This window comes from Thamnophis sirtalis, unplaced genomic scaffold (genome assembly GCF_051295495.1).
Source record: "Thamnophis sirtalis isolate CommonGarterSnake01/CBP01778 unplaced genomic scaffold, rThaSir2_p1.2 scaffold_5, whole genome shotgun sequence".
Taxonomy (NCBI): Eukaryota; Metazoa; Chordata; class Lepidosauria; order Squamata; family Natricidae; genus Thamnophis; species Thamnophis sirtalis.
Genome location: NW_028261385.1, coordinates 60569032 through 60592787, shown reverse-complemented (window position 1 = coordinate 60592787; position 23756 = coordinate 60569032). Strand labels below are relative to the sequence as shown.

At 35.9% G+C, this 23756-nt stretch overlaps 1 protein-coding gene across 2 annotated transcripts in view; it reads right to left on the bottom strand.

Annotated features, from left to right (window-relative positions):
- The window catches only part of SEMA4D (semaphorin 4D), a 101403-nt gene that overhangs the window by 11536 nt on the left and 66111 nt on the right, over positions 1-23756 (bottom strand). For both annotated transcript variants that reach the window (XM_087715899.1, XM_087715900.1), the window contains exons 3-11: positions 13498-13880; positions 10727-10872; positions 9995-10057; positions 8481-8579; positions 5747-5840; positions 4976-5089; positions 4126-4277; positions 1456-1631; positions 1205-1361 (exon numbers count right to left, since the gene is read on the bottom strand). In XM_087715899.1, the coding sequence (XP_087572025.1) occupies positions 1205-1361; positions 1456-1631; positions 4126-4277; positions 4976-5089; positions 5747-5840; positions 8481-8579; positions 9995-10057; positions 10727-10872; positions 13498-13777 (1281 nt within the window). In that variant the 5' untranslated portion in view covers positions 13778-13880. The remainder of the gene's footprint in view (positions 1-1204; positions 1362-1455; positions 1632-4125; positions 4278-4975; positions 5090-5746; positions 5841-8480; positions 8580-9994; positions 10058-10726; positions 10873-13497; positions 13881-23756) is intronic.

The window sequence follows — 23756 nt, the reverse complement described above, 5'->3', positions numbered from 1 at the left end:
AGTCAGCATATCGCCCCCACAGTCTGGGTCCTCATTTTACCCACCTGGGAAGGATGGAAGGCTGAGTCAACCTTTGAGCCAGTGAGATTTGAACCGCTGAACTGCAGTTAGCAGTCAGCTGAAGTGGCCTGCAGTACTGCACTCTAACCACTGTGCCACCTCGGCTCTAGAGTAACATCATCTGAGCTGGACAGTTACATAACTGTTCTAAGCAAATCAAATAGATAAGCATATTTCTTCCTCAATTTTCTCATCAAAATTATTTTCCATATATGGCTAGTTATTAACATCAGACCAGCAAACCTAAAATATACATTATAATAATCTTAAACTAGCTAAATTGAGGCACTCTTGGTGTTCTCTAAGCTTGGCAGTTTTCTTGTAGAGAATTCATTGCCCAAATAGGTAACATCATCTTTACAATGTTGCAAACAACCAAGTTCAAAGAGCACCAAGGATCTCTCATTTCAAACTTGAGCTACAAATATTCTCCTTTATTGATACTTCTTAATTAAGCAAAAGGGGCAAGGAATGTCCCAATCACTTAAGACTAACCCAATAGATGGTTAGAAGAGCTTCTAGTGTTAAGACCAAGATTATGGTTCTCTTAAAATCCTCCCCTGTGGTCTTCAGGGATATAATTTAGCACTTATCGATGATGATATAATAAAAGATGAAACTTGCAGCAGTTGGTTTTATCTACCTTGTCAAGAGGTGTAACAAACAACTCACTTATTCAGACTGGTGCTACTATTGTTTAGGGATTATCACAATTAAAGTTAGATGCCATCAAAAGTATATTAGTGGTGGGTTTTGGACCCCAGCGCAGTCAGTACACTGCGTATGGGGCTGGCCGTCTTAGATGAGCACGTGTGCTGTGCATGCATGCACACACAACCACCCTGCAACACCCAGCTGGCCAGCAGATGTCGCACAGACACCGCATGCTGTGCGCACGTGTGCAATGGGCCAAACACGTTATTAAACGGCCATGGGATGCAGGCGGGCGGGCCAAACGAGCCAAAGTACCGGTATGGTGGCCGCTTCTCCCGGCTACTACCAGGACAGCCGTAGTGGGCCATACCGCCCGGAACCCACCACTGAAGTGTATCTAAAATTGAATAAAAACTGTCCTTACAATTGTTTTTTTTTAGAAATCAAGGAGAGGGAACAGTAACCAGTTTGCATATTATCCAGAACTTACTGCTCCAGGCCGTGGCTTAGGAATCTCTCCATTGTATCGCAACCATTTTGTATGGGATTGTTCAACTGTGGTGCTTTGCATGTACTTTCCTTTGGCAAAAACATCTTCCACTGTAGAAATATTGTAGGCACATACTGCTGAGAGACCCACATTATTCCTTAAAAAAAAAAAAAAAAAACATGGAAACTTATTCAACTTTTTACATTCCTGTGGTAACAAATGGGTCTCTAAAACAAAAAGCTATTACTTACAACTGAGGAGTAAAAACCCCATAAATCACTGGTTCTTTTAAATTTGAAGTCTTTAGGATAAAAATATCATTGACAATGTTGAAAAATAAATTTTTCTCTGGGACTGAACAAAACAACCGAGCCTTGAGGTAAGTAGTCCATTTTTTTTGTAAAGTTCGATGTCCTCCTTGGTCCCCCTTGAAAGAAAAAAAAAAACGCATTTTCATTGTCCAAGATCAATTTTTTTTTAAAAAAAGGTTTGCACTGTTAAAGCATCAGTAATATAAAAATATGAAATTTGCCAAGCCATTTTTACATTTTAAGCACTTACTTAAAAACTGCCAAACACTGAGGAAAAGTTTCAACCTTAAAATATCCATATCCAAACTTAACTGGAAATGTTCTAACCACAACAGAGACATTTCTGCTACAATATGGAGGTGTCAATGGTTTGTCTGGAGAATGTCTTTGCCAAAGTTTCAACATGTTATTAATAGACAGAATGGGAGATTTGAGAATTAAAATGTTTTGACTTCAGAATGTATTGTATACACACACTCACCCACACCACCATCACAACAAAACTTTTCAAATAAATGAATAAGGCCCTGTAGGCAGTCTGTGCTTTTACATAATTTTATATTCATAAACGCCATTCAGTGTCTCTATAATGTTAATGACTTGAGGGCTGCTGTGATAAATACAGCTTTTTCCCACACTCCAAACAACCTTGGCATTAGGAAGAATTGTGTCTTTTCCCTGTGCAACTTAATTGATATCAACCTGGGGGGCAGTTGGAAATGTTTGTTTCCCTCTACCTTTGTGACACAGGAAGAATTGTGCTCTTGCACCGCAAAGTAACAGGAAGCCTCAATCTCCAAATAATGAATTTTAAGCCAGAGCTTCCGAAAGAGAAACATGTTACACTGAAAGAATTATAATTTAAAATATCCCTTGTCTTCAGCCTTTGCTGCGACCACACTTTTTCTTAAAAAGTAGACAACTTTTCCTAAATACCACCAGCAATGCAAAAGGATGTGCATATATATCAGGCATGAAATACTCTAATCTTCGCTACTGGTTCAAAAGTGGCAGCGTGCTTACACATGGTGCTTCTGCGCATGCGCAGAGAATCCATGATGACGTCAGGGTGGGTGGGTGGAGCCTCCCGCCGCCACCACTACTGGTTCTCCTGAACCGGGGCGAACCAGCAGAATACCACATCTGATGAATGCGTATGCCTTCAATATATTGTTGACCTCCTGATGACTGCCTCAACTAGTTTCTGGAGTTTTCTCGGCAAGATTTCAAAAGTAGTTTGCAAGGGCTGAGAAAGAGGACTGGCAAAAGATCATCCAGCTAGCTTTCACGCCTAAGGCGGAGCTAGAATTCACAGTCTCCCAATTTCTAAGCCTGGTACCTTAATCACTACATCAAGCTTGCTCTCATATTGCCCTATCCCCTTCCATATAATTCCATATTAAAAAATGAGAATCCAGATTATATATTAGTTGTGCTACCATTTCAAAGTAATGACAAGCTGTCAGTGTGCAGAGAACCATCATTGCCACACCAAAGCACATTTGGTAAAACTGCTGGGATTTCACAAATCTTGCAGGCTTTAATCAGCTTGAACTGCTTAATTACATGTTGCAAATTAAATGCACAGCCTAATATGTTACAAACTTCCGCACCCTTCCACCCACAATAAAAGTACAAGGTGACAAGAGCATTAAATGTTCTTGGGGGAAAAAACACATTGTTTCATGGTAAAAGGAACTTTTACTGCACTCACATAAAGAGTGACAGAAGCACATAGATTATCAGGAGTTTTCTCTTGGCACAGAAGGACACATTCCAGTCGAACCAGTTTGATACCTTAATGGCCAAGTGGTCACTATTTCCCAATTCCCTCAGGCTGACAATGACTGATAAGCATATATGTGAGGAGAGAAATGTGTGATAGTATCATAAAAGCCCTTCGTTTTTCAGGATACCATACCAGTGGTGAAATTCAATTTTTTTATTACCAGTTCTGTGGGCATGCTTGATGGCAAAATCCCCATTTCCACCCCACTCCAGGGGAAGGATAGTGCAAAATCCCCATTCCCACCCCACTCTGGGGCCAGCCGAACTACACAAAATTTCTGCTACCGGTTCTCCAGAACCTGTTGAATTTCACCCCTGTGCCATACCAAGTCTTTGGTCCTCCCCGCCGCCCAATTTTCACAGACATTTAGCAATTCCAGTAAGCATTTCTGTTCTCTCAGCAAAAAGCTATACAAAAAGCATTAATTGTTGAGAGTAATTTGGATTTTTTTTTTTATGTTTCCTTCCCATGGAAAACTTGTTATGGCCTTCAAGATGCTGATAAACACAGCTTTTGAAATCCCTCACTAAAGGCTATGCTGGCTGGGACTACCAGGAGTTAGCAACATTTGGCAAACGATGGAAATTATGGCTGTCTACACACAGTCCAGTTTAATGTTATAGTGCTCTGTTGGAAACACAGCAGATCTAATTTAAAGAATGGCAAGTTTGGCTCTTAAGTAGAAAGGCCAAACAGACTAACACTGTTGCCCTTGGGGATAGGCTGCAAAGAAAAGGCATGTCTGGACTGACAAAACAAATTCTTGTTTCAACTGGTTCCTTCCTCCATCCCAGAAAGAAATAGAAAATGTTTTCACCCACCTTACAAACTCTAGCTATCCTTGGAATCATCAGTTTGTTAAGGAATTCATATTCCACTGACACCTCAGTGAAAAAGAAGTACACTTTGTCGTCATCTTCATCAAGGCTTTCTGGATCAGCTCTTATCACATCAGCAAAAATAAAATTTGGTTCTATATAAAGAAAATATAAACCACATTGACCACCATTTTAATTATACTCCTGTGGCCCACTTTTCTGTAATTGTTCATTGGATACTTTTTATTATTTCCATTTTCACAAACCTAACAGGAAAAGCTTTGAGACACCACAAACTCTTTTCATGGATTAAACTCAGAGATCAAGATTTACGTGCATGGTTGAATGAGTGATTCCAATCTAAATTTCTTGTTTTACAAAATGAGGAAAACACATGCATAGCTCCCAAAACAAATTTTGATAAAATAGCATTGGATGAAACCCAACAAAATATTCTATGGGGAAGAGAGTTGCAGAAACAGCATGTAAATAACAAGTCAAGCAGGTTACTTTCCTTGCTGTTTGCTGGTTGTTTGCTGGTTGAAAAGTCTCCAGGTCATTCATAATCAAAACCAAATTGGTTAAATCAAAACCAGCATCTAAATACTGAAATCATTACTTGGAATTTTGGCATCGCTTTCAAACATAGATGGAAAATTCAGGAAAAAAGGTTATTTTCTGCAGCTGTGGGTTTGAAAGCAGCACTGGTTGTTATTGTTTAGAAAAAATAGGAAAAAATCTACATCAGATAAAACCTGACAGTTTTTGAATAACATTTTAGCGTAGGTTTTTTTAAAATTCAAGGTCATTGTTAAAATTTATCTAGGATCAAACCCCCTCTAAATTTCCTCACCATTAAGCCAAGGAATTGCATATTCTGTCCTTAGTGGATTTTGCAGTGAGTTCCGAGAAATAATAGGTTCACTTCCTAAAAAATTGTAAGATGTTGCAGAGTAAAGATCCCCATCTGTGGAACAACAACAAAACAGAATAAAACTAAATGTATTTCTCTTGAAACATTACATGACATTCTATTTTGCTTTCCCATCCGGACTAAAATTAAATTGCTTTCTTCTTACCTGTCAAATCTCTATATACCACTTCTCTATTTTTTAAAGCAAATACTCTGTATTGCTTTTAAAATAATGACAGAGAAATGTTGCTTTTAAAATAATGACAGAGAAATGGGAGAAACCCACAAATGATAAAAATATGTGCATTGTCATGGAAAAAGAAAAGTGTTTTTTTTAAAGTGGGGAAAAATTAACAAAAGAAAAATAAAACGGTGCAATCCTTTAAATGTAAAGAGTTACAATTCTGTGTAGTTATTTAATGCAATTATTATTTGATTACATATTTATTCCTAATGTACCTCTTTTCTATTCCTATATAAACTTTGCATTTGTTGGTTGAATTCTTTGGGGTAGAAGTAGAAAAGAGTGATTTTTAAAAATTATGAGGAAAGCTAAATTTAATAAGAACGGCTTGTGCCAAATTACTTTTTTTAAATCAGAAAAATTCCGTTCTAAAAAAATAGCTTGAAAGAAACTTTACTACTGCTAAACAAACATGTATATCTTCTTGATTTGTTTCAAGAATAACATTGTTGAAATTATATACTTACCAACCATGACTGATGTATAACTTTGTGCAGGATCAAATGGGCACCTTCCTTTACCATCTTCATTTCTCCCCATAAGCTTAAATGTTGTCAGATTCTACAAAACAGTTTAATTTTTATTTATTTATTTTCTATTTGAAATATAAGTAGCTACATTCCTACCTTACAGTTGTGAACATATGGAATATTTCTCAGTTCTACCAATTAAAAGAGCATTCTTTTTATTTAATTGTTAGATTTTTTTTTGAAGTAGTATACACAGTATACTTCCTCCTTCCACTTTTCTCTTCAACAATCTTTTGAGAGACGATTTGGTTGAGAGAGGATGATTGGTTCAAAATTACCTATGAGTTTCTATGCTTGAGAGTACGATCCTAGTCCAATACCTGAGCTGCTATACCACACTGGACCATATTTCTACTCCCTTTCCATGATAAGGGGAAAAAAAGATATTTGGGGGGGGGGGGGAGGTTAGAATTTACAAATGGAAGACATCATTTGGAATGCACATAGACACATACAGAGCTATAACATTTCATTTTTGGATCAGATACTGGCAAAAGGATGCTGTCATGATTATTCAATTTATTCAAATATTTTTATTACTGCTAAAGGCAATTCAAATTGGCAAACAACAAAAACAAAATAAATAAAATGTCAATGGGATTGGAATATACAAAGACCAAACCCATGCAATCATTTTTGAAATCATCCGTTGAAATATTCATAACTGTTTAAACTCATTCCAGACTTCAGTCCATTATCTCCTGGTAAATATCCCAACACCTAATTTAAATCACAAATGAGATACTGCCTTAGATGTTTAATTTTAGCAGGACTCACATATTTGAACTGTATAAAATCATTGAATCTTATCAACCCTATAACATTGCTATATTAATTAACAAATGAACCAAAATCAAAGTTATGAGTGTGCTCTGAATTATAAAGTATTTGGTTTTGTAATAAATTATCACTGTTACTTTCCACTCCATATACAGGAACATGTGTAAGGAGACTGTTTCAAACGAACCACAAGGCTCAGTTCAGTCTTCTGGCAAAGACCTGGAAATGAATGACATTTCTGCCCCTTCTTCATTCACAGTCGTACAGCCTGTTTGCCGCAACCAACTCATCGCGGGACAACTCGCCATGGGACAATTCAACAATTCAATTTAATTATTTTAAATAATTAAACATTAGTTTAGTTTTTATCATTCACATTTTATTAGTTTAATTCTTATCATTCACATTTCAATTGTTCCTCCTTTGGCATCCTTTCTTTAATAACTTTATTCCACTATTTCTTTGAAATTAGTGCAACTGTTATCCTGCAGTGAGTTGTTCTGTAGTGAGTTGGCTGTAGCAAGTTGTCCTGCAGCAAGTTGTCGTAGAGAGGTAATGCTACGGCAAACTGCTTATTCTCTGTTAATGTTTTTCTGCATTGTGTGGAATTCTGGACCCATAAGACTATAGGGAAATTCCACTGGTTCTGGATAGTATTTGCTGTAAACAGCTGCTCTCCATTTGTGAATGGTGATCAAACAGAGGATCACCTCTGTTTGAGAATGCTTGTGTCTTCCTTGGTTTCACAATGTGTTAGAAATCTATAACCGTCTGCAATAAACATTGAAGAGTTGAGTCCTCATTTAGAAGCCAATTGAAGGCAAAAGAAAAGTTACAGTTAGAGCAAAATTAAGCGTGACAAGAGAGGATGTGAGCAAAGATTCAGCAAAGAACGATATGGACAACTGGGGTACACAACAGAAATAAAATTTGATATGCTATGGAGATTATTGATTATATTCATTCATGTCTCAGGTATAAATATGCAAAAGTATTTTGCCTAAATATTTAGGAAGCCTTTTATTACCGTAACTTTGTTGCCACCCAAATCAGAAAACCGATTAGCCGTTTAAAATCAATACATTTTATAACTATTTTGACATCCCAGTTTGTTCTGAAAGTAACATCATTTTCTCAATTTTGATAAAATAAGGAAATGTTTAGAGCCCTGGATTAAATGTGAAGAATACTGAGTTTGACTACAAACATTTGGGGGGGGGGGGAGAGCTATGCAAATTCCATTTTTATTATGCCAAATAGTATTCTAACTCTTAGGAGATCGGTGGACAAAATTATGATAAAAATTAAGAGACAAAAGAGTGGAAGTGAAAAAAAGTTAGAATGTCAATACCTGATTCAGAATGTTAAAGAATGCTTCTAATAGTAAAGAAACCCATTAAAGCAACAAAGTTGCAATTTAGAAATGGGAACTACATGTCTTTAAAAAGTTGACATTATTTTTGAAGGGATGTTAAATAAAGAAAGTTCACAAGAATTTTGTCCTTGAGAACAAAACAAGATCAAAATAAAGAAGAACGATAATATAGAATACGATGTATGGAAGGTAGACAGGTGTATTTTTGTTAAAAGGAAGGATGTAATTTTGAAGGATTCAGAATAGAAAAATAAAGATCACGTCAGAAGCTGACAGGGACCAGAGAAACGGAGAGTCAAGAAGTGAGTTTAGATAAAGAAACAAAAGGCGTATCAGGCATGGAAAGGATATTTCCATATGTTCTGTAAAAACAGCATTCGTAAATTAGGATAAGTCTTTATTATCAAACTAAGAATTTTTAACTGAATTTTAATTATGCAAAATGGGCTTTTGCTCTTTACACTACTGAACATAATTTTCCAGTTGTCTCTAAATAAACTTTATTCTCACACTTACCAGATGATCACAGATAGGCTGAAATGCATTTGTTCCACACACATAGAGCAAAGTATCATTCAAATATTGTAAGACACGAACATAGTTAAGGCACTCTGTCTGTTAAACAAAAAGAAAAAAATTAACAGGAGAGAAAATAAAGAGAATCAATCAAAACCTCAATGTTTTTGTAAAAACTCCAAATTGGTAACATAAATGGCTTTAACTTGTGCACACAGGTAAAAAATTGTTCACTATATTATAGCCCATTTTTAGGCAAAATTTTAAACATGGGGCTTGAGTAGGTCTCCCATTGCAGACTGTGAAAGGGAAGACATCATGTTTAGTCCTAAATAAGATTCTTCATTGGGCAGAAAAAACTACATAGGTAGCATCTGGTAAATTCCCATCTGGGGTATGCTGTATAAGCTCTAAAGTGGGATGAAATATAGCTAAATCTCTGTTTGCTTTCTATAGCTAAAAACCTTTCTTTAATAATTCTCATAGCTTGAGTATATTGCGTGCCTTGAATATAATGTTGATGTGCAAGTATGCACTACTGATTTCACCGCATGTATTGGACATAAACCTATTTTTTTATTAATTTAATACAGTTTCATTGAATCTTTTTTAGTGAGCTGCCAATCTAAGTATCATTTCCAATTATGGTAGGATGCTTCAAAAATGCAGAATTCAGTTACCTACTTTCCATCTTTAAAACTCTTTTGAAAGATAATGAAAAATTAACAAATTGACAGTGATATCCAACAACTTTTCCACAAGCATTATGCAAATTGGTTTTTTCCTGAAATCCTACATCTATATAAACACTGCATGAGCCTACCAAAGAGATTGCAAAGAGTGAAAAATGATTATTTGATCCTCCTTTCATTTTCAGGCTATTTCCTCGGGCATCAAAAAAGAACCACAGCCTCACAGCATGGAGCTGGGAACATTTCAAATGAAGGAAGAAAGGGGAGATGCCAAATGATGGATTCCACATTTGTGCTGTTAATCAAAAACTGATGTTCAGGCAAAGGAGATAATTCTATCATCCTAGTAGGATAGGGGTGGGGTGGGGGGAGGAAATTATTCCTGTTTCATTCAAAAGCAGCAGTAAAGAAGATCCAATGTAAATACCTGTGGGGTTATTTTCCACCAATAGGTTACCAATCCTTCAACACTAGTGTTTCCAAAGTGTTGCAACACAAAGGCAAGCCTGTATACATACCGGAAGGTGAAAAAAACAGGGAGAAGCAGTAGCTGATTTAGGGAGTGACTGTCCCAGTTGGATACTGCGTCTACCACATTTAAAGAATGCACAGGAGTATGCATTCTTAGCAGTGCTTTGTGATTTAGAAAAAATCAACTATTGCCATACGTATATACACAAATGTGGCACTTTTAGCAATATGACTTACCATGGAAAACTCACTCTATTGCAATTTTGATTAAAAGGCCACTAAATGGTTTCTTCATACCAATGCTTTCTTCAAAGTAAAATGGATATGGGACAATCAACAACATTTACTCACCTGTTTTGATTTGCCCTTTTCTGCACATTTCGTTTTCTTGTCTTCTGTTACCTTCCAAAACACCTGGAGGAAAACAGAAGAATCAATCAAAAGGCTTTCTGATGCTATTGCCCTCAGCAACTAACACTAAAGCCAGAAAATAGACAGCATTCCAAGACAAACATAAATGAAAATTCTAAATTAACTAGGTACACTCTTGACAAATAACTTTCTCACATATACCTGCTATTCTGGAGCTATATCAACACCAACTAAGCTTAAGCAACACCAACAAAGGGCAAAATTATTACACATTATATATTCTAATCTAAACTGAATGAATTTCTGCAGTGATTCATTATACCCTGAAACTTAAAAGGTCCTTCTCCATGCTTGGAGACATTTCCTCCAGTGAATGGGGAATATAAGCAGCAGGAAAGCAATAATATAAAAGGCTACTGTGAATCAAAGAGTCAGCAGCTGGAAAATAGCTGACAAGTTCCACCCAATAAAAGCATCTAGATTGAGTTTTTGAGCTTTCCATAAATCTATGCCAGAATTATGCTAGCAGAATTTCACCAGCAGCGTGCTTCTACTCAGAACATCTTTATAACCACAGAAATCTTAATATCGCTCTAAAATGGTACTAGGAAGCAAATGGTACTAAATTCAGTGAGTCTTATCTCTGAGTAAGCATATGTATGACTGCATCATTGGCAGAAAAATCTGAGAACCATAAAACTGCATACCTACCTCTTCCTTTTTTTCCACAATGTTGAATGAATTTAAAGCAAATATAACTTCTCTAGCCCCCACATACAAAATATCTCTGTCTTCATCTAGTAACAAGGTTGAGTAGTTAGATATTTCTGGATCTTGAAAATGTACCAGATGAACTTCTGTTAATAAACAATGATTTCAGAGCAAATGTTAATTCAAAAAGTGGCAATCTTAAGGCAAACATTAATCAAAACAAGGATTTGTTAAGATTCCTCATTTTGAGTCATGCAATATTACATTAAAACAGCACAATCTACTAACTAGGATTAAGGGAAAGCTAAGAGGCAAAAATAACTTTGTAAAAATAACTTTGTAGGTCAGAGTTATATGAAGAAACCTGATGTTTGAGATTGGGGCTCTTACTGAAAAGCAAGTATGAGAAAAATGAGGATCCGATACTGAAGAATTAACCAGAAATACTGGAGTACAAATATTAGCGTGTATATTAGGATTAATCTCAAGGTCAAAATAATTTGAGACAGACTTTAGAATGCTACTGGGACAAAGCAGTAATTGTTTCTTTAAGTGTAAGATATAACAATTATGTAAGTATTTGGTTCTCTGCCCATACATATTCATCACAAGTCAAAGAGCAAATGTAAAGAGAATTAGATTTTATTCAAATGGCCCTCATTCAAAAGACACCAAATCTTGTGACCTACAGTGAAAGATTTTATCTATCCATTTTTAGATTAGTTTTTGTCACTTTACAATAAGTAAAGAACAACCCTTTACTTAACCATAGATATATTTCAAGGATTTGTTATTCATGGGTTTATGATAAGCAGCTTCAATGTTGGTATAAAACCCCAATGGTGTAAAAAGGGCCACCTACATTAGATGGAAGATTAATCTAAATAAATAAAATCTAATTTATTTTAGATGGTACAGCTATTCTTTTAAAGAAGTCTGATTTTTGTTGGAGAGACGGATACAAACATTTATCAGATTTAGTTTGCTTTAATCAATTTTCCTACTTTTTTAAAAATTAAAACTTCTTTACAAATAGTTTGAAGAATGAATAACTTTAATTATCTGTTCTATTGTTGAAACTCTATTCATATTTTGTTGTTTCATTATGTTCCTGAATAGCAATATGAATTGTATTCTGAAAGAATAGGGGAAATGAAAAGTCATAAGGAACAATGAATTGCCTTTTGAGGTTGCCTCCGAAAACACTGAGGAATAACCAAAGGCAAAGATAAAATGGCAGCATATAATGTTGCTTTCTATACTGTCACAGTTCCAAGTCTTGTTAGAAACTTCTGAATGGAACTTGCATTCCCATTGATTTTATTTTGGTTTTGAGCCAAGTTCTATGGATATATAAATACAATACTGCCTTGTTTCAGCACATTTAACTCCTCCCTTCCACAATGAATGAAAGTATGGTTGAAAATAATTAAGGAAACCTTGATTTGTTCAAACTAGCTGCATTTTTTTTTGAAGAAAGCTATTTATCAATCTGATTTGAAAGCAAGGATAAGCAATTTGAAAGAGCTATACGGAAAAAAAAACCTCCTGATCCAACATATAGATTTAAGGATATGTTGTCCAAAACATAAGGAATAGTTGCTGACAGTGTAAGAAGTGCTATCTTGGATGTAATGAATTTCAAAGAAATAAAATCTGCATATAAGGATTTCAAGATATGGACATACTGAGAGGGAGAGTCAGGGGCAGATAAGTACAGCTGGGAACCACAAACATGGTGCTGACAGCCATGGAGCTTAATGAGGCCACCCAGGTACAGTGTATTTAAAGGAAGAGCAAAGGGCTGAAAATGTATCTCAGGGACTACAAGAGAAATTGTTGGGGCAGCTTTCCTTGAAGAAACATTTAATAATCAATTAAACAAGTAGTAAGAACACCAGCTGAGGACTAGGTTGCAGAACTCTTCAGCTTACAAGGTCTTTTGAATAGCAGCTATTTAAGAGGAACTGTTTGCCAATGGACGTCATGTACAAAATGTGTCACTGTTTGGCTTTGTATTCTATTTAATTCCCTTGAGAACTACAGTGTGTTAATTAATCTATCAAGTTCTGATTTTCTTTTTTCTTTAGCCAACCCTTGAAGTGGACAACTTAATAATGAAACATTTCCTTATGAACCAGATAACAGATTGGACTATCATCATCGCTCAAATTGATATCCACCAACTGGGTTACATTTACCAGTTAAAATAACTTATCACTTGAAAATTTCTCCTTAACCAATAGATTAGCCATAGCCATACTGAATTTCAGGGAAGGGAATAAAAATAAAATTCCAGCTCTTATTACATGGAAATTATTTGTATTTAACTCTTGCTATTACACAATGGGAACTCATCATGCTTTATATCTGCTTCCTTCTACACGTACACTGTTTTTCTCTTTTGCAAAAAGAGTTATATGAAAATAAGCTCCATGTAGTGAGTTTAGGAATGGAACATTGGTCACTAAGCTACTTGCCCAGCCAAGTTTGCATTCTTTCCTAAATGAACATTATTTCCAGTACTGTGTCTTATCACAAAGAAAAGAGGATTAGATAAGGTACACAAATGACCTAAATTAAATTCCCATTTATTTATGTAACTGTCATATTACAACAGTTTAATATTATCCATTTGATGTATTACACAGTACTTGCAAGTAAGATTTACCTAGCGTTTTTATTTCCATGAATTGTAAAGGCAGACTAGCAACATAATTAGAATGCATTAAATGCATATATCATTAGCATAATCTGAAACTATTTCTTACCTTTATGTTCCCATGAAATTCGGGGCATTGGACCTAATGCCACTGACATTCCAAGATATAAACTCATAATCCCATATAGAGCAAGAGCCATGTCAAAAAATTTTGTTTTACAATTGTAGATGGGTAAGTGCAGCAGCAAAACGTTCATTTGGCAGAAAAAAAATCTGCCTTTTAACTTAAACAGCTTGTGCAAATATAGAAATCCAATTAAATATGCTGTTGATTTCTCGCCAAGGTGTTTGCAAAGGTCTATTATTGGATCACTTCTTCCAACAAACATATATTTGCCACAATGATGAACAGAAGAAGCTTCCAGAATGAGTCTCAGTAACTCTTCTGTTTCTTAAGCACATGCTTCTGATTAGTTGGACTGGAATATAAACCTGCAAAAAGAAAAGAAAAGGAAGGAATAAAGTGGGCAAAAGTTTTCACAAATGATTTCCAAACTACTCCATTCTTTGTAGTATAGCAGAAGACTGATCTTACAAAAGGAAAAACTAGTTCATTTTTTAAAATAGGAAATTGACAGTAATATTTTCCATGTGGTCTTGTAATTTATTTATGAATAGAAGTTCAATATACTTAGACACACATTTGCACATTGGAAAAAGATGTGGTTTAATCTTTTTGAAAAATCCCAAAATAGAATAAATCATTTACAGTATACTCACAGATGTTTTAAGATACAGGAAGCTTGAGGTATTTCTATGAATTCTGTTCAAATGTTATCATAATGGTTTCTAAACTACTAAAATACTGCAACGTGCTCTACATGGGGCTGCCCTTGAAGAGCATCCGGCGACTTCAGCTAGTACAGAATGCGGCCACGCGAGTGATTGTGGGTGCACCTCGGTTCGCCCACATAACACCTATCCTCCGCGAGCTGCGCTGGCTACCTGTTGATCTCCGGGTGCGCTTCAAGGTGCTACTTACCACCCATAAAGCCCTCCATGGTAGTGGATCTGGGTACTTGAGAGACCGCCTCCTGCCAATTACCTCCTTACGACCTATTAGATCACACAGATTAGGCCTCCTCCGAATTCCATCTGCCAGTCAGTGTCGACTGGCAACTACGCGGAGGAGAGCCTTTTCAGTAGTAGTTCCGACCCTTTGGAACGATCTCCCCGTGGAGATTCGTACCCTCACCACCCTCCAGACCTTCCGCACAGCCCTCAAGATCTGGCTATCCCGTCAGGCCTGGGGTTAAAGATTATAATCCGTCCCCTCCCGAATGATGAATGAATGTTGCTTCTATTTTTAATTATGTACTGTCTTCATATGTCATTGTGTGTACTCCCTTCCCTATACGTTGTAAGCCGCCCTGAGTCCCTTCAGGGAAAAGGGCGGCCTATAAATAAATTTATCTAAATCTAAATCTAAAAGTTTCAAAATCTATCCACAATATTATTAATAGAATTTAATAGAATTCTATGGTCACATAATAAGACGTTCTCACAAAATGATTACCACAGGGTGTTTATGAGTGTAATCAGTTAACTTCCATTAAAAAATATACAGGTTTGCAAGGACCCAATATTTGATATAATAATGTCACTTCTCGGATCCAGGATATTATGGGAAATACACATTATTCCTGAAGCTGGTGCTTTGTGTCACAACATGAAAGTTTCTATTCTTAAAAACAAATAATTATACAGGTAGTCCTCAACTTGCAACCATTTGTTTAGCGACCGTTTGATGTTACAATGGCACTGAAAAAAGTGAGTTACAACTGGTCCTTGCACCTGCAACTCTTGCAGCATCTCATGGTCACGTGATCAAAATTCTGGCACTTGGCAACCTGTTTGTATATATGAAGATTGCAGCATCCTGGTGTCATGTGATCACCATTTACGATCTTCCCAATAGGCTTCTGATAAGCAATGTCAATGGGGGAAGCCAGATTCATTCAACAACCTCAAGTTTCTATTAACAACTGCAGACATTTGTTTTAATAACCATGCCAAAAAATATTGTAAAATTGGGTTGAATCACTTGACAACCAGCTTGTTTAGTAACAGTATTGGTCTCAATAGTTGTTGTAAATTGACAGCTACCTGTATGCAAGATTATAAAATGCGGTGGACACTAGAAAACATAATGATGGACAAATTATCATCCCTGGGGTTCATGCTGTGGATACAAATTAAAACTAAACCTCTGTATGCTACATTTTGTGACTACTGTGAGTCAAGGCTTTACAGTATTAAAATTCCAATTTCATCACGTTACTGGGCAGGCTGGGATTAGGTGAGGTAAAAGTAGTGATTATTTTTATGGGAGTTAAGTCTTGTAAACAAGAAAGACTACCAAGTGAAGTTATTTTTCTTTCCACAAGGGTCAATGTGCAAATTTCAGTTCATAAAATATAGATGTATTAAATACACATCACATCATCTACTGGAAGGCCTATTCCCCCACCACCACCACCACCAAAAAAGTAATTATAACAATGTGTTTTAATATGTCTGCGACCAATCTGTTTTCTACCCAAAGTTGTTTTTATCCATTTCAATATCATATAAGTCATATCATACTTAGAAATAATCTCAGAAAATTTACTGGGAATGCAATTAAACATGTACAGAATTGTTGCCTTAGTAAGTTACTCAGTTATAATTATGTTTCTGAGCAAAAGCATATTCCTCCTTATTTTGTTTGTTCTGGTTCGTTTTCTTTTATGCCTCTATAAAAGGTGATCTAGGAGATGTAACTAGAACAACTAAAAAGTACTGTGATATTGTGGCATACAATGGATATGAGGAGTCACCAGGAGTCAAGTGGCACACAAGTTTAACATTATTACTGTTATTATGATCACCATTATATTTACTAAAGTTAATATAACTTAGTATATTATACAATTTGCTTAATGGATGCCCAGCCTGACTTGATGCTGATTCTGGAACATAAACTGGAGGGGAAAAAATCAGAGTTCCACCTTCCATAATACATAGGAAAATAACTAAATGATGTTTCCATATTTTTTTCAAAATGGAACCAAATCTGCAAGAAAGGCTAAATTCTTGAGGATGAGACCCAAATTTTATAGAAATTGGTAGAGAGAATTTGAGGCATATTACACTTTGAATAACAATGTATTCAGACCAGTGAAAGGTCCAATTAATCCTTTGCCAGAACAATTTAACCAAATCCCACCTTCTATTCTCTCAGGATCAATAGTAAAGTGAAGGATACTGCTAATAAGGATAAAAGAAAGGAAGAGACGTTGGCACTTCAATATTGTTTACAATTTAATGTAGTAAAAACTGTGTGATGAAAGAATAATCTGCAATGTATGAATAAGGAGTAAGTAAAAATTAATAAAACTGAGAAACCATAGGAATTTGTATTATATATTTAAATTTAATTCTGTGGGGGCGCAAACCACAATTACACTGATCTCAGATGCACATCTGTCCATCCGTTGGCTTCTCACCGCTGTTCTTCCCTTCTCACAGGCTGTACATCACCAGTTTTTGTCATCAACCACAGCTGTAGTCCACACATAAGACAGCTGGTTTCTTTCTTTTGCCACATGCAATACCCAAAACCAGACTATCTTCCTAACTTCAAACCAAACAGAGTGTGATGAATTCCTCCCTCCCTCTTCATTTTCCATGTTGAGGGCAGTATTTGTGTGCATGCACATGTGTGTCTCCAAAAGGTTTACTTAATCATCGAAGTGGCATCTTGTGCATTCCTATAACAAGTAAGCCCTAGTGAGCTGGGAAAATTAATAAAGAAATTTACAACTACACTACTCAGCTGCAATACCCTCCTCAGAAGTGGAACAAAACCAAGTAGGAGAAGGCGGCTGCTCTTAGGATCCAGCCTAGCATCACAAGAACATTTATCTATGCCATCAACATTCATTCCAGATATATGTTATTCTATATATATACATTTTTATTAGGCCTTCTAAATATTTATGTAATGTGAACATTTCCCCAGAAATGGGATCACTGGCTACAAACTGGTGTAATTGCAGGTGGCAGCCAAGAAGCCAAATTAATTTGACACAAATTTTGAGAAATTAAAATTAAATTCATCTGATTTCACAGGACAAATGTTTCCTCGTGTGATACAACTTATGAATTTCTGGATAAAGATTTAAAAGAATATCCTGAAACTGCCAGTCAACTACTGAAATGTTCTTTGTGAGAAAGAAGCAGGGTAAATACGGAAGGTATTTACAGGTAGCATTAATCTCACCAAATACTGAACTTTTATCAAAAAAAAAAAAAAAAAACAATTATATCCCATCAGAGAACACTAACTTGTTTTGCTAAAGTATCCTACCAATAACTTTCAAGGGTCTTTGGGGGGGGGGGATTGAGGATATTGGAAATTTTTATTTTGTATTTATAATAAACATTTTACTTTTTATTTTATTGCCAGTTTTTTTTATCTCTAGAGCTTTCCCTCTTGAAAAAAATAACAAAACAAACAGGTTTTATTGTCTGAAAATCCCTATTCAACTTCCCTGTTCCACACAATTCTCAGAGGTTTTATCAAAGAGTTATTTGCTGGCTTTCACAAAAATATATATATTACATACTCCAAACGTTAATACAGCATAGGAGCACATGGCTTTTCAATGCTATCTCTTTACTCCTACAAATGGGCACAGACCTCAATATGTTGGTGCTGCTCAGATAATTATGTATTTTTATTACATAAGATATGATTTAGATCGCAAACATTTTATTATGCAATAATCTAAATGTTTACAGTTCTTTAAAATCATAAGCCAATGCAGAGAGAAGTCCCATTTACCTCATGCACGAAACCAGTAGTTAAAGAGCAACTCAATGGCAAATTCAGTTATGAAAATAGCTCATAGACAATTATTTCTGCAGTAGTGCCTCTGGGTGAATGTGGAAGAAAATCTTAGGATACAAGGAAGAAAATATAAATGAAATTTTTTTTTTTTACTTTTTGAAGCTGATTATTAGTTGGAATTAGGACTTCCTCTGAAGTTGATTATAAGCGTTGAATACTATGTTTTAGTTCTAATTCTTCTTTGAAGGATTAAAAATCCTGATCTACTATTTTACTTCCTTTTCTGATAGCTATTTGTTTATTTTCATCTTCATTGGCAATCATATTAATGTTTTATATTGAAAACTGGGATAAAATGATAAAAATGTTTTGGTGACTGCGTCAATTTATATTACTTTAAAAAATACTGCTGGCGTTAAACAAATGCATAAAATAATATATAAAGCAGGAAACATCAAACAGAAAGTTTGATGGTAGATAGTATCACTAAATAAATGTTCATAAAATGTGGATATTATCCCTCTCTTATTTCTGTTTTTTAACAACAGAGAAATTCATAATTTCTGGTAAATAAAATAATGACTGATGTGTTAGTTCCCATCTCCTGTCCCATTTTGAAGATCTTTTAAAACTAGATTTTTACCCCCAAATTAATCCAAAATTAAGTTTTTTTATCTCTTAAATGTAAACTTTGTCTTAGTTTGTATATACCATATTTTATAAACAACTGTACCATGAGTCTTCTCTGTTCATAAAAAATATTCAATAGAAATCCCTGAACACTAAAACTTTCATCTTGGAAAGCCTAGCCAATTCAATAGCATTGAACCCTGGGGTTGAGGTGGATAAACTGAATTAGACTAATAAATGTGGTGGTGGTGATGGTGGGGTCTGTGGCAGATCACCTACTAGACTTCTTGAACCCAAAAGTTCCACTTATTCAGATGTTTGAGAAAATTACAAGAAAGCATACATGTGATTAAGCATACATATGGTTAAAATGAAAATGAGGCCAGAAAGAACAATAATAAGTATTATCCAAAGTTTTGCATGCAACAAGCAAAGACATTAAAATAACAGAGAAACACTTAGAATTGAATTCAACTCTCTTTTCAATTGAATGACAAGAGATCTGTTACTATATAATCTTGTGCTGCACATAATTGGAAGCCAGACAGATGGATATGGAATCTGTTGACTCTCCTTTTAAAATATATTTATCTTTTTTATTGTGGAGTACTTTAGTGGCAGAACTAATAATCTTTGTGTTTTGGGATAAATTAGTATGTGTCATCCAAGGAAACAGCTGCTATAGCTAAGCAGTGTTATCTACTGCAAATGATCTACCCATTTTTGAAGTCTCCATAAATCCCTCCAAAACAAAATTATTTTAAGATGTTGGTTACATTTTATTACAATTATCCATAGGTATACATATACCAACTTATAACTTGAATTAAATCACCCAATATTTCAAATATATTGCCGTGATAAAAATAACCATAGATTGGAAGTGCTTGCACCTACTTCAGGCTAGCACAAACCAAGTGAGCAGACAAACATATAATTGAGAATGGAAATGTCTAGCTGGATTAAATTACTGCCTCTTTATATAAGGATAGAAGAAATGGTTCTGGGAAGCTTGCAAACAAAAAAGGCTATCAGCAATGTTTTTTGATATCTCTGAATTTAAATGCCAAACACAGTTAATAACTGGAAAGATAGAGCAATAACATGGGCATAAAAGAATGTTCTGTTATGCACCATCTTGTAAAAAATATCTTTGTAACAAAGTTCTAATTTCTTATGGATGCAACAGTGTCTTTAAAGGTAAAGGTTCCCCTCGTACATAAGTGCTAGTCGTTCCCAACTCTAGGAGGTGGTGCTTATCTCCATTTCAAAGCTGAAGAGCTAGCGCTGTCTGAAGATGTCTCTGTAGTCATGTGGCCGGCATGACTAAATTACCTTCCCATCAAAGGTGGTTCCTATTTTTTCTACTTGCATTTTTACGTGCTTTTGAACTACTAGGTTGCAGAAGCTGGGACAAGTAATGGGAGCTCATTCTGTTACATAGTGCTAGGGATTCAAATTGCCGAACTGCCAACCTTTCTGATCGACACGCTCAGCGCTTTAACCATTGAGCCACTGTGTCTTTAGAAGCATCTAAAAAAGTACAGTCTCAAACAATGGGCTTCCAACAAGCAGAAGTAAGAGGTAACACATTTCCTTGATGGAAACAGTAACCTTACCAATAAAGGAAATGTCCTATATTGCAGTCTCCCTGAGGGCTTGCAAAGGACACACTCCTCATAAGCATTCTTGGTCCAGGCAAATTTAAAGGAGGGAGATCTTCTTGGCATCTTCTCCACATGTATAGCCAATACTGGACACAAGCAGCTTTAAGAAATAAACTTGTTGTTTTAACTGCTACAGTTCAACATATGTCTTCCATGAACACGTAGTATACTCTGAGAAATATGCTTATACAAGATTTGTAGGTTGTCAACCAGTGAACAGCACTTCACTTTAGCAAGCGTATCCTTTGTGTGCAAAGCAGCTGCATATCTACAACATTACCATACACTATTATTGGTGAGCAATCTGCCAATTGCTGATGCTTAGTAAAATCTGTTTGACAAATCTTCTCCCAGCCAAGAGCTTGTTTAATGTGGCCCTTGGGTGTGGAGTACCTTTTTTCAAGTATGCTTATCAATCGATGCTAAAATGATCTAGGACAGAAAAACAAAATAATGGGCTTTGCATCTCTAAACTTGGCTATGAAAGAAAAAGTTTAAGACTGCAACAGTTAAACTTTGGAATGTTTCCATCATAGCTTAAACACATGGTAATAATTTCGTTGAAAGGATCTTTTGTGAAAATGGGAGTATCTTGTAGTGCTTTCCAGTTAAGTAGCAGCATACTGAATGTTTTATGTTTTAAGTGCAAAATAAAACATACTCGGTTTGTGTAAAATATTGTAGGAGACAATTCATCATACTATTAAAAGCTACTGTTTAGAAAGTGCTAAACAAATACTAGTAGTCCTTCACTTATGACTATTTGTTCAATGACCGTATAAAATTACACGATGAATGAAAGGATTTATTTGTGCAAGTGGTGGGATTCAATTTTTTTTTACTACCGGTTCTGTGGGCGTGGCTTGGTGGGCTTGGTGGGCATGGCAGGGGAAGGATACTGTAAAATTTCCATTCCTCTCCACTCCAGGGTAAAGTTACTGCAAAATCCCCATTTCCTCCCGATCAACTGGGACTCGGCAGGCAGAATAGATGGGGGCGGGGGCAGTCAGAGGTGGCTCTCCGAACTGCTCAAAATTTCCACTACTGGTTCTCCAGAACTGGTCAGAACCTGCTGAATACCACCTCTGATTTGTGCCCAATGTTATGGCTGCTGAAGTGCCCCAGTGATTATGTGATAAAAAGTCTGTTCACAATACAACTGCATGGGCACTGAAATGTCCCATTTATTTATCTCGCCCCGCCATCCTAGCCACCCACCCAGATCACCACAACTGAGAAGCCCAGGCCTGCTCCTAGCGCCTTCAGGCCTGAAAAGCCTTGGTCAGTTACAGGACACACTGGTTTGCACAAACTGCCTCACAACCTCAACAGGTTTTTCTGCAGTTGTTAGCAGAAAACACTCACTCAGGAAGTGTAGCCTTCCTGAGACTGCTTCATGCCATTCTGTACATAAGCACCATCCTCGCAATTGTTCAGAAGGCACCAAATTTCACTATTTGAAGGAGCCTTCTAAATGATCACATGAATGATGCCCACATGCAGAATGACACAATATGGCCTTGGTAAGACTGCACCTTGAGATAGGTAGGACATACCTGTCAGCAGCTGCAGGGAAACATGCAGGAGTGCAACCTGTGCTTGCTAGGCGGGCTCTGTAGCTGCCCAAGGCCTCCTGGGCCACAGCAGATTTCTGCATGCTGGTGGACCCTATATCCTATGCTGGGCCACCCCCAATCCCTTAGGCACCCCCCCTCCATACCTCTGATTCCATCCACTTAATGACTCGAGATCGTTTATTGACAACCAGAAATGTCGTCATTATGCAAAATGGTAATGTGACATCTGCTTGGTCAGTGACTGAGATTCTAATCCCAGTTGTAGTTGCAAGTCAAGAATTTCCTATGTATGCAAAGTGTTTTTTTAAAAATCTAGTTATGCATACTACCTAAACAATTTTTTAAAAATACATCAGGTATAAATGTTTAAACATGTAAAGTTTGGGCTTTTTTCTTGCTTTAATACAATTGCTGGTCATTCTGAAGGATATCAGATATTGAATTTGTTGGAGATGACGAGGCTGAGCCTGAAGGAGGATGTTAAAGGTGTCGTCAGTCATGAGTCCCTATACACCCACAAATATTTAAGTCCAACTCAGAAATATTTATCATGTAGCCTTTGTAGTAGTTCAGATTCTTGTAGAGAGTTTTAGCTTGCAATTAATCTTTATACTCATTTGAACTGTCTGAATCTCCAGATTTCCCCGGTGCTTGACATAATTCCATATAAATCTATTCTTCCATTCATAAGTGGTTGATAGTAGGGTATTAATTTTGAAATGATGACAGGTTTCCAATTATAATACAATTCTAAAATGAGCCGACTAGATGGCTGTTGAAAGGAACTTTCACAAAGGAAGTTCTCCATTGGCTTTCAGCAAGAATGCATGTTTCAAAAGCAACATTATTTTTCTTCAGAAATATATAGGCATTTATTTATTTATTAAGTTTATATACAGCTTAGTTCTCATATGTGGACTGGACTGCTTCAGCTAGCTGACTGACATATTTTTGTAAAAAAGTTTTTATTTTTCCTTTCAAATTCATTTTTAAATATACATTCTTATAATTGCTATTTAACATTTGACAATTCATATCATTTTTCCGCCTGTATATTTACATTTTCATACTTTATTTCCCCTCCCCAATTTAATAATGTGTCATCTGAGTTATTTGTTTTATACTTTGTTCCTTTCTCTATTTGTATCTTTTTTCAAGCCAATCATAAAATCGCCCCCATGTTCTGCAGTACACTGATTCCTCTTTGTCCTTTATTCTCAATGTCAACCTGACTGACATATTGAATGGCTAAAGCTTCTCTTCATAAGCAGGTATTGTGGCTTTATCAGTACACCCTCTCATATAAACCCATATAAATCATACAAATACATTAACAAAAATAAATATTTCATCTACAGGCTGAACTGCTTCAGCTCAGACATAGATTTCTTATGCAAGAAGGAAGCATCCCTATACAAAATGTTTTATTCCTGCCTCTCAGGGACAATTAGTCACCATTTGCAATGCATGGAAGCTTACCCCATTTTGGTTTGTATTTATTTATAATTTAAAAGAACGGAAAAAGAACTGATTTCAGTTTGGGCGATTGGGGAAAAAAATCTTATTTCCCATTCCCAACACTTGTCATTTTCTTTTAGAA